The sequence below is a fragment of the Papaver somniferum genome, unplaced genomic scaffold, assembly GCF_003573695.1.
Source record: "Papaver somniferum cultivar HN1 unplaced genomic scaffold, ASM357369v1 unplaced-scaffold_158, whole genome shotgun sequence".
NCBI lineage: Eukaryota > Viridiplantae > Streptophyta > Magnoliopsida > Ranunculales > Papaveraceae > Papaver > Papaver somniferum.
In genome coordinates this window covers 3,902,092-3,921,021 of record NW_020625264.1, presented here as the reverse complement: position 1 = coordinate 3,921,021, position 18,930 = coordinate 3,902,092, and the positions used below count along the sequence as shown (strand labels likewise).

The window sequence follows — 18,930 nt, the reverse complement described above, 5'->3', positions numbered from 1 at the left end:
TCGATTTTTTGTTTATTCTCTCATTTTCCAGAGATGTAAAGATGGTTAATTGTAGATTTCTTTTTTCCGTTCCAACAGCAACAACAGATTTGGGGGTTCCTATACACGACCTCAAATTGGATTTAAGTATTATTTTTATAGATTGCAGCGATAAAATCTGTCAATCTGGATTTGCTTGGGAGTATCAATTATGATGTGGTAGGCAGGTCAGATCACAAGTAATGGGTTTTCTGGTTGCACCTAATGGGTTTCAGATGAATTTATAGTATGCAGGTCAGATCACAAGTAACCTAGTTGGAGCTTTGTCATTTTATTAAATTCATTTTCCCACATGGATATTTTATTATTTCTCCCAAGTAGTAATGTCACATTTCCCACCGGAGATGCCCTTAAACTACCCGTAGGTAACTCCGTAATTTGGAAGTTATTTGATAGGACGCTCGCTAGGGGGTATTGAACTGTATATACAAGTCAACGAGTTCAGTTTTATCTTTAAGAAACAAGAAGAAAATCCAGAAAAGAACTTTAAACATGTGCCTGAGCCCTTTCTGCTCAGATTTACTCTTTGGAGCAGATCTGAGAAGATTAAACTCATTATAATCTCTGTTACGATTTGTTTTCCCTTCTAATCTCTTTTTAGTTGTGATCATTTTATTTTTTTCAGTAGAGATGATCATTTTCTGCTGTGATCTTATTTTATAATTATAGCTATCTTTAACATGTGATGATGTCAGTTCCAGGCTTCCAGCAGATACCAAGAATACCTGCTTTCCGATGGGATCTCAATAACATATTTTATTGTTCTCGTTTTTCTCTGATACGTAGAAATATCGATTTAAAATTTGTCAAGTTTATAAATTAAAATATAATAGTACAGTACTCGAAAAGATCAGAATCAGATTACGGGATGATGGAGATGTAGAGAAGTTTTTAATCTTCTCAGGTACAAAAGTTATTGTATGTTATTATTAATGACCTGAGATCCAACTTATCAACACCAAATATTCTGTGGATAAATAAATATAAAACAGCGTGAAGTTTGAGGGTAAAACTATACTCCCTCCATATCATTTTATAGGTGGATTATTGTTTTTTCTTGTATCATTTTATAGGCAGATTAAATCGCTTTCAACTATGTTATCTTTATTTATGTTGTTTGGTTATCATTATAATTAGATTTATGTTTTTAACATAGAAAATATAACAAAAAACAAAATAGGAAAAAACATGGATGTTTGTAAAATCAAAAAATTATTTAATCTAAAAGAATCGGTCCCTCGTCAATATACGTAGCACGGAGGGAGTACTTCTTTGAGGATTTATGGTAATAATATGCGTGAAGCCTTGAACTGTCTTGAGATCCAATTTCTTTCTACGAGTTGCACAAACTTAGTTCTTTTAATTTTAGTACAAAAACTCGGTGCAAATTAGACAGCGAAATTCTCAGAAATTAAATATTGGTATTAAGTAGTATTCTTAAGAAAAGTAAATTGTGTGACAGACTGACACATTGGAGTGCACCCTGCACATTCACCAGGGACATATCATATAATATTGCACATTCAGTGGATCACTGTCTGGCAAAAAAGTTTCCCGTCGGTTTGCATGTGCAATATCAGCAACAGCAAATTAGATTATAGTGCAGGATTCTAGGAATCTAGGATCATGACTACAGGTCCCAATGAATAATTTTTTCTTAATCAAATCTGCTCAATTTTTGAGATTGATTAAAAACATATAGTAAGAAAGATCAAGCAGCATCATTATCCAACAAAAATGTTAAAGAAAATTACAGTTTTTCTTGCCTTTGTCACTCTGTTCATCATCCCTGTAATATCATTCTCTCATGAAGATCATGAGCAACAAGCAGCAACCTTCATAATACACGTTTCGAAATCGGAGAGGCCGCTGGTTTTTAGTTCTCATGTAGATTGGTATACCTCAACCCTCCAGTCTCTTCCATCTTCAGTACTATCCTCGTCGTCAGACAGTGGACGATCGTCTCGAGAAATCATTTATACTTATAACGATGCTATTCTTGGTTTTGCAGCAAGACTAACACCATTTGAAGCTTCACATCTTGGGAGTCGACCAGGGATCGTTTCAGTCATCCCTGAGCGTTATCACCAATTCTATACCACTCATACTCCCCAGTTCCTGGGTCTTAGTAGTGATCATTCTGGTCTATGGCATAACTCAGGTTATGGAGATGATGTCATAATCGGTGTTATAGATTCCGGAATCTGGCCGGAACGACAAAGTTTTAATGACTCTCGTTTGGGTCCTATACCAAAAAGATGGAAAGGTACTTGTGAGACGGGACCGGATTTTCCGGAAACATCTTGCAACCGGAAGATAATTGGTGCACGGGCATATTACAAAGGTATAGAAGCACGGATAGGACACAAGGTCGATGCAAATGGTACAGAATCTAGATCCCCCAGGGATACATTCGGGCATGGTACACATTGTGCTTCAACTGCGGCTGGGTCTTCTGTTAAGAATGCGGGGTTTCGTAAATATGCTGTTGGGGAAGCCAGAGGTATTGCAACTAAAGCTAGAATTTCTGCTTACAAGATCGGTTATCTCACAGCTGGGATTGCTGATTCTGATATTCTAGCTGGCATGGATCAAGCTATTGCAGATGGAGTTGATGTGATAACTATATCGTTTGGTGTTGAGAATAACACTTATCCATACTATCAAAATGTGATTGCCATCGCTGCTTTTGCGGCTATGGAGAAAGGAATTATAGTTTCTTGTGCAGCTGGAAACTCAGGACCTGTCCCAATGACGGCGATTAATATTGCACCGTGGATTTTGACTGTTGGAGCGTCCACAGTTGATAGAGAATTCCCTGCGGATGTAATTTTAGGCGATGGTCAAGTATTTCCTGGCGCTTCACTGTACTCTGGCGCTGTAATACCAAATGATACTTACATAGAAATTGTTTATGCGGCTGGTGATCATCCTCGCAGCTCAAACTGCTTAAAGGGTTCATTAAATTCTACAGAAGTTGCTGGTAAAATTGTTATCTGTGATGGTCGTGGAGCAGGTGAGCGTAAAGGGACTGTAGTTAAAAATGCTGGTGGTGCAGGAATGATTTATATCTGGAATGGGGAGGATTTGATTGCTGAACCTTATCCAATTCCAGCAGCTCAAGTAAGTAAGACGTCTGGTGCAAAGATCATAGAGTATATTAATAATCATCATCCACACGGTCAAAGACCAAGCGCTACAATCAAATTCCGAGGAACCGTAATTGGTTCTTCTTCATCCCCTGCTCCTAAGGTTGCATTCTTTTCTAGCCGTGGCCCAAATCGAATAACACCAGAGATCCTTAAACCAGATGTGATTGCACCAGGCGTAAATATCTTGGCTGCTTATACAGGATATGGTTCAGACTCTACTTCTTTGGAAGAGTTCCAAATAGATTCTGGTACTTCAATGGCATGCCCTCATGTCAGCGGTTTGGCTGCGCTGCTTCGAAAGGCTTATCCTAAGTGGTCTCCTGCTGCAATCCGATCTGCTCTAATGACTACTGCTTATACTGTTGACACTACAGGTAAGTCTATTGCTGAATTTGGTACAGGAAACTTTTCAACACCATTCCAACATGGGTCTGGCCATGTGGACCCGAACCGAGCACTTAATCCGGGTTTGGTGTACGATATTATTCCTAGTGATTATGAAGCATTCTTCTGTTCCATTGGTTATGATGCAAAACAGATTAGAGTTTTTATTAAAGATAAGAAGGTTGATTGCAAGTCAATCGGGTTATCTAATCCGGGTGACCTTAACTATCCATCATTTTCTGTTGTTTTCAAATCCGGGTTTGATACGGTTAAGTATAAGAGAGTGGTTAAGAATGTTGGAAGTTCAGTGAATGCAGTTTACGATGTCAAAATTAGAGCTCCTACATCATTTGTTAAGATAAGAGTGTGCCCAACCAGACTAGTGTTTAGTATGAACAAGACGAGTTTGCCTTATGAAATCACATTCGAGTCAAGGCTAACGGATACGGACACCATAAAAGAGGCATTCGGGTCGATTGAATGGTATGATGGAGTTCATGTTGTGAAGAGTCCTACTGCATTTAGGTGGGGTGTTACTTCTACCAGTAGCTTTACATCTTCTGTTTAATGTTTACAAATTAGCTTGTAGTAATATTCTTAATTTCAATCTCTTGCTGATCATCTACAACCATGTTTGTAAGCTTCTTTTAAATGCGCATGCAAGCAATGCAAACCGGAACTGCATCGTTAGCACCAATATTGCAGATTTTGAGTTTTGATTCATCTCTCTTTCTGATATAGGAAAAGATAACACAAAATTGGTTAAAAAGACCAAAACCAACAATTCCTGGGTGAAAAAGACATGTAAGATTTGATACTGTTTAAATGGACAAAATTGTAAAAATAGCCATCGTAAAAATTGTAAAAATTGTAAACAGTATCATCCTGCTCATTTTTAAATATTTTTTCTTATTTTTAATTTACATCAGGATGCATCCAGTTCCATCCTCACTATTTTTTAAGTTTAAGCCAGGATGAGTCCAATTTCATCCTTACTATTTTTTTAGTGTCCATCTCACCCATATTAATTTTTACTCGTCCATTTGAACCATGTTTTAAGCATATTTGGACATTTAATCCAATTTCCGAAAAGATAAATATGTACCAGTAAAGGTAATAATATGTGAGCTTGGGCTTCAGGCACTCATTAAATTTCAGGTGCGTAGGAGCCTGTTTTAACGGGCCTTTCAAGTTACAGCTGACTTTGTAGGGAAACTTTGGGGTGAGAAACCGATGGGTGGACGCGGATTTGGTATCACCAGTGTCCAATCCATCTAAATAGCGGTTTGAGATTTTTATCCACGTCCTATTACCCGTCAGGTGTGACATCTGCGAGTGAGAGGATAAGTGGAATGAATGAGAATGAATTTCCGGATATAAAAATCTATAAACGAAAACGGATAAATGTTGAACACAAGTAATACTAGTACAACCGTTGTCACGGTGGGAGGGCCGACCGAAGAAAAAGTAATACTTACGCTCAGTTTCAGAAAAAGTGGTACTTTCGCTCCATTTCAGAAAAAGTGATACTTTCGCCCCGTTTCAACAAAAGTAATATTTCACCCCGTTTCAGCAAAAGTGATACTATCCCAATAAGACAATGAGGGAAAATTACATGTGTAAAACTGTATGGTATTGTTATAATTATATGGTATTGGTAAACGGAAAATTAATATTCAAAAATGATACTATCACTTTTTCTTAAAAAAGATGAAAGTATCACTATTTCTGAAATGGAAAATTAGTCGATCCATAAACTAAAATGTTGTTGCACGATGTGCTACGCATCCTTTGTGGTGATTTGGGTAATGGCTATGCATTCAATTTTCGAGAATTGTGCCTAAAGTGAAAGTATCACTTTTGTTGAAGCAGAGGGAGTACATCGTTTTACTAGTTGCAAAGGAAAACTAATTGATGCATAAACCAAAATATGGCTACATAAAGTATTATGTATTGTTTGTGGTGGTTTGCATAATGAATATACATTTAATTTTCTAAAATTGTGCCTAAAATGATAAATACCTCTGAATTTTTTGAAAAATCTAAAGTATTGTTGTTTGTACTCGTTGCGAGATTTTTTTATAACCTTTCCAACGAGATAAAATTTATAAAATTCCAAGACACGAATTTTTAGATATGTTATATTAAAGTTTGCTTTCCAATTATACCCTTAAAATAATAGGATACATAAAGAGTTATAGTAATTGGATTAAAAGGGAAAAATAATTGTGTCAATCTGTTTGGATAACACACCAGACGTAGCTTTTCGACTTTTAGAAGTCGAAAAGTTAGAAGTTAGTTTGGCCGTTGATTTCAGAACGACTTCTAGATGTCGAAAAGTTAACTTTTTGTTAAGCGAAATAGTTTTGCTTCTGACTTCTGCTTCTGACATCGACTTATGGAGAAGCTGAAGTCATAAGCAGATTTGTATCCAAACTCGCTAAAGATTTCAAGTGAAAACTAATACCGTACCCATTTTTCAGATTTTTTACACTAAGAAACCAACCACAAGAAAAGTTCAGGCGTGCACCCATTTTCTGGGTTACAATTTTCGTCACACCCATAATTTCTAAAATTGTTTCCTTCTTCTCTACCGTCAATTTATTCTTCAATTCCTTTTCTTCTTCTCTACTATGAATTTCTTCACGCGCCAAATTTCTAATTTTAGTTTCCACAATCCAAAACTAATTATGTGAAATCATATCGAGAAACTGTTGATATGGTTGAGAAGATAATTGTGGCTACTCCATCGGATTCACATCAAAAATCGCAAGTTAGTGATGATTAAGGGGTTTGAGTTTGGTGTTGTTTCATGAATGTGGTGAAACTGTTATTAGATTCACACGAAGAAGATTAAGGTTTACTGGTGACCGTTAGTTGAAGTACACGGAGAAGAGATGGCTGTAATGGAATCGAAGATGGATTATGATGAATTTGTTTTTAAAACAAGGAACTAAACTTGAATAAAATTCGAGAAGATCTGGAAGTGGTGGAGTATAGTGGTGTAATGGTGTTATATTGGGTCAAGAACAGATAAAGGAAAGAATTGAATTTTGGGGTTCGAATTAAATTTGTTCATTGAAGATAGTAATGAATCAGAAAAAAGAAAGAAATGGACTCGAGTATGTGATGGAATTGTTGGTGCGATTAATTGAATTGTTGCTACTGTTGAGTTTGAAATACAAGCTGTGAAGAAGTTCGATCTGAGATTTGAAGAGAAAGACAAAATGATTCTGAGTATGAAGAGGATATTGAACACTGGGTTCAACTTCTAATCTAGTGGTGAGTCTGTGCTCGAATTGCATAAATTGTAATAGGATATTGGTCATGGCTTTCAAACTTAGTCTCCAACTTTTTCAGATTTGGTACTTGCAGTATTCGAAAGTTGAAATTGTAAATTGAATACACTTTTTAATACAAATTGAGTTCTAAAATCATTATCAATTTAATTTTGTTAGATCCAGTTTTGAAGTCATTATTCATCTTTTAGTAATTCAGTTGATACAGCTTTGGATTCAGCTGAATCAATATCAATTTTTTTTGATAAAATATCACCGGTAAAACCACTGGGTCCATCAGTAAGTTTCAGTACTGTTGAAGTAAGTGGTTTTCTAAAAGAATTCAACATTGGCCAAAAACAGTCGTATTTATGGATATTACTTCTTTTCCTGGCAGTGGTTTAACTTCTATTTTCCAATAGTGATCGCATCCGACCATCTCAGTCTCATCTCAGAAAAAAACATCCAACGAATGTAATATTTGTAACCTCCAGTTATGGATATATCCGTTGATAACCCTCATAATTAGTTCCTCACCAGTTGAAAAAAAAACGCGCAACAAAATAAGTATTACCAATTAAATGCTACAACTATGTAAAACTCATAACTTATAATTTTTATTAAAAATTAAAAAAAATAAATTGACTCATCAACCTACAAAGAATATTAGAACATTTGCGGTTGCAATACGTAAAACCTTCATTTTTTCCTTTAAAAAAATTGTCCTTCATCAACCTGCAAAGAGGAAAGAACATTATGTTAAGAATACAAAATATTAGTTTTCATTTGACTAAATTTTTCTTTTTTGGAACAACTGAAAAATAAAAATAAATATATACGATTGAAATATATCCTGATAACGAATAACCAAAATTTTTTACTTCAATCATACACCTAATTTTAACTTTAGTGAAAAAATGATATTTTAAAGCTTATAATTGAGTTATCTATGACGTGTAAACTCGCAAGCTTGCATTCTCTTTGGCCTTGCAAATCGGGTGACAGTCTAGCTTGGAATCACATCGTTTTTCAAAGCTACACTGACAATAAAACGTCAATAATTTTCACAAAGCTTCCTGAATTTTCGGGTAGTTTCTTTTTTCTTCTGCATCTTCTAAATATAATTTTTGATCTTTTGGATCCTGATTTTTTTCCTCCATGACAACACGATTGAACATTTTCATCTAAACCTTCAATTACTAATCCATTACTATCACCAAATCCTTCTTTATTATCATGATTCACCCCCAGCTTCTCAACTCCTGTTTTTGTGTCGCAAATATTGAATATGAAAAACGTGCAAAGTGGTGTTATATTTTCACCCGAAAATGGTTCCAAATATTGATGAAGATTTAGAATATATAATAGTCTGAATACAACATAAAACAATATCAAAGACCACCAATCTTTGGGATCGACTAAAAATTATTATTTTAAGGAAAAATAAAACAATTTACCTGGCATTTTTATAAGAAATTATTATTTTAATAAATTACAAGTTTGACCAAATTTATAATTAACTGGATGACAAATATGTAAGGTTTTCATAGCTACAAGTTCCCATGGGTCGAAATAAGTCTTATCATAATTGGTAGTATTTATTTAAATCATTATGACTAAAATTTATCTCATTTCATGTGGTGCTGTTACGACACGGGTGATTTCCAAATATGGACGAAGTGATTTTTATAAAATGGAAGTGACACCCCTGATCGTGTAGCTCAGATATACATGTGGTGCCTCCATGCCTGTCTTCTTTTAGCTAGATCCTAGAGATGAGGGCGAAGTTAGCTTTAAGCATGGGTGGGAAATTGCACACCAATCCCAACCACATCCCAATCCTAATTTTATATCTAACCTGAAATTGTGAGTAGCTGGAACTGACATGATCACATGTTAAATTGTATTTCTGAGACTTTACTTGAATTGTGAGGAATAATTGAACTTGCATTTTCATCAAAAGGAAAGTAGGCATCATCAAACTTCACATGCGAGAAATATATGTCTTCTTACTGGTTAATTGAAAGCATTTATAACCTTTATGAATAGGACTGTAACCCAAAAAAATATATTTTGTAGATTTGACAATCAATTTATCTGCTTTATTAGGCTCCATATTAGGATAGCAACAAAATCCAAATAGTCTAAAAAAAGAATAATATGGAAGTGTGTTGAAAAGAATTTCATATGGAAACTTAAAATTAAGTACTTTGGTAGGAAGTCGATTAATGATGTATGTTGCAGTTAAGAAAGAATCATACCTGAATGTTCTTGGAAGAGAGGCTTGAAAAGATAAGGTGTTGCCGATTTCAGTTATATGTTTGTGCTTCCTTTCATCCAAGACATTTTGCTGATGCAGATGAGGATAAGAAACTCTCAAGACTATTCCATACTGATCCAAATACTCTTTAAATTATCCTTTAACTAACTCAAGATCATCATCACATTGGAAGTACTTGATAGAAAAAGATAAAATATTATCTAAAGTAGCTTTGAAATATTGAAAATAAGACAAACTATCAACCCTACTCTTCATAGGGTAAATCCAGTGATACCTAGAATAATCATTTATGAACAAAATATAATACCTGAAACCCAGGTAGGAGACAGTTGGAGCTAGACCCCAGATATCACAGTGTACTAGATGTAGTGGTTAAGTTGTAGTCCTCTTTGAATCATAGAATGAAAGTTTGTGATTCTTACTCTTCTGACAAGCTTCACATAAATATGTATTTGCGGAAGTAACTGCAATGGATGAAGTACTGTCAATCTTCTTGAGAACCAAATCAGAAGTATGACCTAGTATGTTATGCCACAAAGAGGTATTTGATGTAACAAAATAAGTCGTCAGTGAAAAAGAAGTAATACCCTCCATTGGATACAGATTGTTCTTAATTTTACCATCAGCCAAAACCTTTATAGTCTTCACATATTTTATCTCATAGCTCCAATCAAAAACTTTACTGAAACTTGGATATCTCTTGTAAACTTAGAAATAAGCAATAAATTTTGTTTGATAGTAGGCTCATACAAAACATCATCCAGTTGAAACTGACTAGAGTTAGTATCAAGAACAATATTACATGTTTTCTCAATTGGTAACATAGTGCCATCTCCAACCATAACTTTTTCTGTTCCATCAAAGACTTTTGCATTGTCTAGTAGATGAATATCTTCAGTTAAGTGACTGGTGGCACCTTAGTCAGGTAACAAAACTGAACCAATATTGCAATCTGAGCTAGATAAGGGTGCACAATTCACTTGCATTGAAGAAAAAGCTTGTTGAAGAGTGTTTGAAGCACCGTTGCTCTTTCGCTTATCTGTACTTGGACCATTATTACCATTCCCAGAAGGAGCTTTATTTGGAATGTACCTAAAATTGCATCTTTTTGCAGCATGTACTTTCTTTATACAAATTTGGCATTCAACTTGACTAAAGTCATGTACAACATTCTTGTTTTTACCATCACTCTTAGATTTAGAAGTAGATGCATTATTAGAGGTATGACTCTTTGTGTAATATGTTGAACTTTGTGTATCAAAAATTGATAAAGACCGTTTATCTTCTTCTTTAATCCATTGTTCATGATGTAAAAGCCTTGACAGAACATCATGAAGTGAAAACTCAGTGTCTCTATTATGAGAAGATATCACAAATTATCTATATTCCTTCCCTAAGCCCATTAAAGCATAATAATCACATCAGATTCATCTACTCTTTCTCCTATTGCATCAAGAGAATCTGTAATGTCCTTCTATTCAGCAAAGTAAGCAGAAATACGTTTATTACCTTTCTTGATCGAATGAAGTTGACTATGAAGAAGAAATTTCTTGGTTGAGAACTTCTGAATCAATTTCCTCTTCAAGTAAACCCGAATCTCCCTCGCAGATGAAAACCCAATTGTCCAGCGAGAAATCATATCATCAAATGTAGCGTTCAGGCATGACATAATGAACCTATTCATCTTGCGCCAATGAAAGTATAATTGATTTGGTATTATATCACCATCAAGATCAATAGTTTCATCTGGTTTGTTAACACTGCCATCTACATACTCATACAAATCTGTGGTGATGAGAATCAACTTGAACTGATTTTTCCATTTGAGATAATTAGATCCATCATCTTGTAACTTCACTAAGACAAAATTAGTGATGTTTTGAAAAGGTAGAGCAGATGAATTAGAATCCGTTGAATAGAAAGAAAGAATAGGAAAGAAATCAAAGAATAAGTTCTAAATCTTGATTAAAGAAACTAGATCTAGAATCACATATGAAGTTGATAGAGATTTTAAGAAATCGTAGAAATTGATACTAGAATTTTTAAGAAATTGTAGAGGTTAATAGGACATCAGAATTAATTTTTAGAATTGAGGATCAAAAAGAAGAAAGAATCAAGATCTTCCTTAGAAAACTGATACCACGAAAGATTTTGTAACGAAGAAGAAGTGAAATCTTTATTAAGTTTTTGATAGAAAATATACAAAGAAAGAGAGAGCCTTATAAAGGATGTTACAGACAGACTGTATTGTCTATTAAGGACAATCTGTCGGTTTCAGTGATTGATTAAAACAAAAAGTAGAAAAAGCGTGTGATAAACACACTTACAGTCAGACACACTCTAACACGCAGTCACTCCTACACAACTGGATTCAGACATTCTAAATCCTTACACTTTGTGTACAGATAACTGCCGCTCGAACTTTGAGTATAAAGAAACGTCATAGATTCTAAATCAATATTTCCAGATCAGTATGTCATTTTGTATCTTTGTATGTTAATTACAGTGTATAATAATCCTTCCTCGTCTATACTTCGATCCGTGAAGCTGAATAGAAATCGATCCCTTGAAGCTGTCTAGGAAATAATTTCACCATATTTTTTTTTTCCGCGACAAACGGTAAATTTAGTCTTTAAAGTTGTCAATAGAAATTTTTGTGACCGAATATAGTGACCAATCGTGTCTTCGTATCAAAATATTCTTTTTGTGACCAAATATAGTGACCAATCATATCTCCGCCTCTAAATATTTCTTTGTGACCAATTACTTCAGTCAAAAATTGGTTTCTAGCGACAAAGGAAAATTATAGTCTCCAAACATATTATTGCTAACAATCCGAGATTTTTGTCCCTGAATGTATCTTACACTGACAAAATTAGTTTGTTGCCGAAATGAATGCCCGTCAAATAAGGATTTTGCCGTTAGATCTATTAGTATCCAAACAAATTTTTGTCGCAAATGGATTGTTTTTTTACCGGCGGAGAAAAATTAATCTCCGAAAACACTATTGCTGACAACGTATAATTTTTGTCTTTATATCTATTTATACAGACACAAATTGGTTTGTCATGTAAATGAATATGAATCAAATCTGAAACTTAGCCGTTAAAACTATGTAGTGGGAAGACAAATTGTGGAGACAAAAATTGATTTGTCATCTAAATGAATATGAATCAAATCTGAAACTTAGCCGTTAAAACTATGTAGTGGGAAGACAAATTGTGGTCAGTAAATCCGAATATTCGGTGACTGCTTGAGATTTAGTCTGCTCAGTTTTAGGAAAGTGGTGATGTTGCTTCGAGTATGCTGGCATCCACAGTAATACGTGATGAAACATTTGTTGCTGGAAGCGAGAGATTTTCCGTCTTCCGAATCCATTCCAAGATTCACATCTAAAAGATAAATATAAGGGCTAAAAATATAATGCATGACCATGATAAAGCAGTTTCTCAAGTGAAAAAAACAGATGTAAACATGTAACAATTCAATAAACTGGGTTAACAATTTAGTGGTACACTTCATACTTTCACCAAAGTGATCCTTAGAAGTGGTTCCTAAGCAACAACAATACTCTCGAAATATCACTACCAGCAGAGTGCTAGCTTGATGTTTGGACTTGTCCCGGATGCAACAATATGAAGTGACTAAGTAAAAAAACAAACGGAATAATCAACTGCACACAAATTTCATAATCTCAATCATCGTCATCTAGAGGTACAAAGACTGTACAAAAACGAAAGGTAATATCACGCACCAGGACTAATTATATACAAATTTTGGAGGATCCAACAATAACATATTATCATTAGTACAAAATACCATCATTCCTAGTTGCTGACATCTACAAAAGTAAGAAACTTAGGCAGAAAATGGGTGTCCATATTATCAGAATTAAGGGTAAACATGCTTAAACCTAGGCAGAAAATGCGTAGTTGCCGTATCCTTTATACTTATTCTGGAGTATGCAGAGAGCAGTAGCTGGAACAAGAGTCATCTCTGCTTCTTCATAATGGAAATCCCTGAGAACTCTGTAGTGTATTAGTCAAAAATTTGTCATACAATGGAGAATATTGTGAAGGTTTACATGCACTGAGTGGTACTTCCTCAGAACCCTTGTCAGGAACAGCCTGTTAAAAGAGATTTTGAAACAAGATTAACTGCAAAGTTCAAAGCCTCTAGGAACAGAAACACCAATTTCATGAAAAGAGCTTACCTTGGGATCTAGAAATGAACATATTTTGACGTTGCAGATGCAAGAGAATATAGAGTTTTAGTAAACTCTTCACCGTGTCTTCACAAAGGAAAGAAATCGGTATCACTGTCCAAATCTCCCGTGTGACACATTCAGATGATTTTTGGGTTTGGGGAAAACACAAAAATTAATGTTTGAGACTCAATACACTGCTTACCGTCTACATTAGGATGCAAAAAATCATGGAACACGCTGCAAAGGTACCTTTCCATTCGAAACCCAACTGTACCGAAGACTACACAAGATGCTCTTGCCAACTGCAGCAAGTCTACAAGGTGGCCTTGTCAGCTATGGTGAAAGTCCTCGAACAACAACCTATTCTCTACTTTTCTTTTCCCACATCATTAATCTATTACTTGAACTCTGATCAAACATATAAATATTACCTTCTACAACAATGAAAGACCCAGACAAGCCGAAAACCTAATCTTTATTTGCACGCTCACAGTGCCACTAGAAGGTTTGCATACAATGGTAGACATTTGAAGGCATTGTAGAAGAAACACCACAGCAAAGGTAGATTTTCCCATCCAGAACGAACGATTCTTCGTTGTCAGGAACAATATTTGGATCCGAGTGAAAGGTCCAACTGTTTGAAGATGGATCATACATATCGCAAGAATGTGGATCACTTAAATTTGAACCTACCCTCCTATAGGCTATAAGATAGAGTTTCTCCATCAAAGCCTCATAGGAAAAATAGCACCTAAGAAATGCATGAATTTATTAAATGAACGGATAATTACAATCTAGCAGTGGATAATGGAGTTATATAAAGTTACAGTCGACGAGGGTTACCTAGCAGTCCACGAAGGAGCAATGCTATGCCAAGTGTCACTACAAAAAACCCGAGAAAAGGCCACTAAAATCTGGCAACTGCACAAAAAAATTAGTTTCCAAAGCCTTTCGGAACTAGTCAACTGCAACTAGTAGTTCTTATATACTTTGGCAATAAATTGATCGCAACTATTGTTTTTATTAGTTTCTAAACTCTTTAGCAACAAACATATGCCAACAACATGATATACGCTAGTAACCTAATGCTTCCATAACTAGGCAAAGGAAACTTGTAGTTCCTATATACTTCGGCAACATGTTGATCGCAACTCCAGTTTTCGTTAGTTTCCAAAAAAATTAACAAATGTAGGCCAACTAATGTAGGCCAACTACAAAACATACGCTTGTAGCCTAATGCTTTTGAAACAAAGCAGACACAACTACTAGAACTGCTAGTTCTTAAGTACTCCGGCAACAGTTTAATCACAACTACTGTTTCCATTAGTTTCTAAACACAAAACCAAGTAGATTATGTGGCGACTTGAACTCCAGCATTGCGGGTTTAAGTCTAAGTCATCAACCATCCTCAATAATGTTCCGATTTGTAAGCTTTGTGCAGTCTTTTTAACAATATTAGATCACTTTTTCACTGACCTTAACTTGTAAATTATGGAAGAAGTAGTGCAAATTGCTATCACAAATGTACAGTTAAAATCAATACTTAAACTCAAATAGATAAGAAGATCAACTAGTGCTGTCAGTATCTTCCACCAGCTTTGCGAATCCCCATCGAGCGTGTCTAATTTCATGAACCTGATCAATAAGAGCATCATCTGCAACATGAAAGATCCACCTGATATACACTGGGTGTTGCTCTCTCTTGGTGAACATAATTAGAAATGCTAGCAGCTAGCCGGCTCCCCATGAATTCGCACAGCGAGATTCTTACTATCACCACAAGGACAACTAAATATGATTTCAGGATTTCCAAGTTTCCCATTGACTGTATCTATGAAATTAGTAAATGCATCATGGTATTCAGGAGTTCCTATACATGTATAAGATATATGAATTTTAGCAGAAAAAGTCAAAATATTTTAAACATGATAGGGGGATGCAATGATAATTATCCTACGGAGTATATGGCTGCTTAATTGCTTTCGGAAGCAACCAGATGACACTTGTACTAAACCAAAACCATGATTGATTGGATAAAATCTAGCTAAAGCACAAGTCATGAAATTAAAACTTGTGAGCCAACTGCAGAGAAAACATTTCAAGTAGTTGCTTGAAGAAACTGCAGAAGGACGAACGGAAGTTCACTCATCCGCAATGTACCTGAAAAGTAAACCGAAGAAGCAATGAGAAAAAGTGCATAGGAACACAAAAGAAAGTTTACCAAAGCTTAAATTGAAGTAATTGGAAGGAGTTACCTACCAGGGTTTGTAAATAAAATTTGGGGATATCAATGAGCACTCAATCCTTTGCTGGCAACCAGGAGTAACTGCGTGATCCAAGTACACAAGGCATATGCTCCTATTTGTTTCCAACAAGAAAATAGGAAATACACAATAAGAGTTATGGAGTAGAATGAGAATGTATCCACAGAAAGGTACACCAAATAGATACAGTAATAGTCAGAAGAACAAGCATATTTCTCGTGGAAACTAAAGTTCACCCCCATAAGAATGACAATTCAGAAATCACTGCAACAGAACAACTAAAGTTCATCTCAGGTGACAATTCACAAATTGAACATGCTTGGGACAGTTTACGCATTATCCAGAAGCAATATACAGCAAATATACAACAGTCTACTCCATTTCCACTTTTCTTACATGGTGGTTCGAAGACTAATTCTTCATTACAAAGAAGCCAGAAGAAAGAAGAAACAAAACTCTGTGCCCCTACCCCTGCCAGAAACGGATATATTGACTTAAAGCCACTGTTAAGTTGTTAACCCTGTTACAGCTAAACATAAGTGAAAAATTGGTTCATTTTTAATAACCAAGATATTGGTGTATTTCCTGACCACATTTTAGGTGTACTAACATTGAGGTTAACTTAACTAGTTGAGTAGGACTGGGACCAGACAAGCTGTTTCTAGAGAGATCAGCTTCAAAAAGATTCATAAGATCTCCAAAACTTTGAAGGAGTTTTACCCGGTTTTTTTCTAAGTGCAAACGTTCAAGACTTGTGAGCTCTCCCATACTTACAGGTAAATTTCCTATTAACATGTTTTCATGAATTGGTAATTCTTGGAGTGAAGTCTTACCAATTGATGATGTTAGTAATTCTTGGAGTAAATCTGTTATCTGACGTTCCTCGATATGTTTGGGAAATTAGCTTCTGAAATGAACCTGGAATGCTTCCGCCAAGCCGATTGTATTATGGATGACTGTAACCTCCTGAATTTGCAATTAACGGGTTAAGCTCTTGAATTTCATCTTGAATTCTTTTCTCCTGCAAAATGAAGTGGTGGAAATCAGTTTTTACCTTTGGGGTCCAAGCTAAATGTATTGAAAAAATTCAACACAGAACAGACTTCAGAAAACACCCTATTGTAGGCAAACACAAAGATCAACAGGTATAATAAACCTCATGAAGCAACGGCCACTTCATTCCATTTCTCCCAAAGCCAGGTAATTGGTGCTGGTTCTAGTGTTGATGACATGAGAGGGTCTGCAATTGGTGCTGCTGAAGGGGATGCAGATTCAAGAGGGTTTGCAATTAGTGCTGCTGAAGGTAAAATACCAAGAAAACACACACTAATTCACAAAGAAAAGCCTCGAATCCAAACTAACATAACCCTAAGAAGCCAAGAGTAAATGGTCTTTACCATCCGTGTCGGCAAAACATAAACTAGAGCAAATTGCTGATGCATTAGATCATTATCAAGCCTATACGACCCAACCTAAATCACCCAAGAAAACACCCAATGAACACACTCTTTAATCATAAATAATAAACCCACTACAAATTAAAATTGTGGAAAACTAATACCATTCCAAAAAAGGGTTTTCATAAATGAGTAAAAAGAGATAAAGCCAAGAAATAGGAAGCGTAGCTAAGGCAAATTAATATTGGACTCTTATCTCATTTTTGAACTAGCTTGGAGAAAAGAATCTTCTAGTTACAGAGATTTCATAGTTCAAACCAGAGCACCCTCTTCTTCACCACTATAACTACTGTTGAGAATGCAATCCATAACATTGGCAAGTGAGACAATATCTCAAACAGGTAATACATATCAAAATGATGACTAAGATTAGCTCAAATGAAGGGGAAAAGAAAGACAAGAAGAAAATTACCTCGAACTGATGATTAATTTCAGGTGCTAAATGATACCCAAACATCTAAATCCCCGACACAAACCAAAACCAATACCCAACTCCAACAAAATGAAAACCCTATTAAGAAATCAATATTTTTTCTTTATATCAACAAAAGACTCTGAGAAACTAATGTGAATCATAAGAAACTTGAAAAACAAAGATGCAACTCAATTTTACCTTTGAGTAAGGGAAACCTCTATCACCACCTTTCTCAACAGTACTGCAAATCAAAAACTCGCTTCTATAACAGAAGCAAGCCCATTAATGCCAATCAGAAAAAGATCTGTTGGAGAAAATGTTGCAAGATTATGACAAGAACAACTTTCAATCACCATGAGTTCAGCTTGCTTCCTTAACAATTTTTCTTGAATTTTTTTTTCAATCAATCAATTGTCAACACTAACTGCACAAAATCGAAATAACAAATTGATTAAACCCCCCAAAAGAAATGAAATCGGTCAACAAACCCCAAAATCAAACGAATCCCACACTTACAAAACCCTGGAAATGACAGGGAAAGATAATTGACTCAAAGATTTAAAAAAAAAAATTAAGATCTGAACAACATATAGCATCGACTGCAACTTTCTCGAAGAATACAGAGAGAAATCACAACAAACCTCAAACGTTAACAGCCACTTCATTCCCTTTCTCGCACCACATAAACTCGTGGTTTTAAAGTTTATTTTTAGCCTTGATTTTCCCTTGGTGAAAATGTTTGGTTAACTGATTTGGATTTGGTTTGGCCGGAAAAGGTCAATTTGGAATTTCTGAGAGAAAAAAAGAAGGATGAGAGTTTCTTTTAAACTGTGAGCTAGAGATGTGGGGGATCTGAGTTTCAATTCTGGAAACAAGTTTTGCTTTTTGTTTTAGTTTCTTAGAGATAGGGGAGAGATCAATGTTTTTTTAGAATAATTGATACTGAGAATGAAAGAGAAAGGGTGAGATAGGAGCTGTGAAAAAATTTCTAGTCGAGAATTCTAGAAAAATTCATTGAAATTTTAGATTTCACCCAAAAAAAGGCGCCAGCATTCCCGCCAAATCATTTTCCCCAAAATGTTTTCCCGCCACATAAAAATTATGGTTGAAATTCTTTTGCCACCGTTGAATAAGATGGCAATCCTTATACCTTTTGTGTTTTAGTAGATAGCCGTAGGATTAAAAAATCTAATTTTCTATTGGTTGGATATATATCAGGCTGGATCGCGTATATTTAGCTATGGTGTATTGGTGTGGTGTCTTGTGTGTAACCCGAAATTTGCATTGCTAAATATTGGGATCTTAATTGTAGCGACTATCAATAGATAACAAGAAATGGGTGGATAATGAGGAGCGAGTTGAGTTTGAGGAAAAAGGGTTAACCTGATAAAATCCTCATAATTTAAAAATATATTTTTAGAAAAATATTCGATTTTAATGTCAGAATCTTATT

General features: G+C 35.2%; 1 protein-coding gene and 1 long non-coding RNA gene across 7 annotated transcripts; one reads left to right on the top strand and one right to left on the bottom strand.

The window, feature by feature from the left end:
* The first annotated feature begins 1,776 nt into the window (after positions 1-1,776).
* LOC113337210 (subtilisin-like protease SBT1.4) lies at positions 1,777-4,246 on the top strand. Its single transcript, XM_026582911.1, has one exon. It carries the CDS (start codon positions 1,777-1,779, stop codon positions 4,141-4,143), a length of 2,367 nt encoding a protein of 788 aa, XP_026438696.1. The 3' UTR covers positions 4,144-4,246.
* A 10,584-nt stretch (positions 4,247-14,830) lies between these two features.
* LOC113337290 lies at positions 14,831-18,455 on the bottom strand. 6 transcript variants are annotated; one of them, XR_003354165.1, is made up of 8 exons: positions 18,119-18,455; positions 17,676-17,901; positions 17,475-17,573; positions 17,003-17,077; positions 16,762-16,860; positions 16,439-16,626; positions 15,601-15,699; positions 14,831-15,501 (listed from the first exon to the last, which is right to left on the bottom strand). It is a non-coding gene; the product is annotated as an uncharacterized LOC113337290 (long non-coding RNA). The 6 variants fall into 6 exon arrangements; XR_003354166.1 differs by having other exon boundaries at positions 16,762-16,857; XR_003354169.1 differs by lacking the exon at positions 17,003-17,077 and having other exon boundaries at positions 17,676-17,739; positions 17,831-17,901.
* Positions 18,456-18,930: the final 475 nt, after the last annotated feature.

Bases quoted from the DNA above. Each gene is read 5' to 3' on its own strand.
- LOC113337210 (XM_026582911.1), top strand. From the start codon at position 1,777: ATGTTAAAGAAAATTACAGTTTTTCTTGCCTTTGTCACTCTGTTCATC.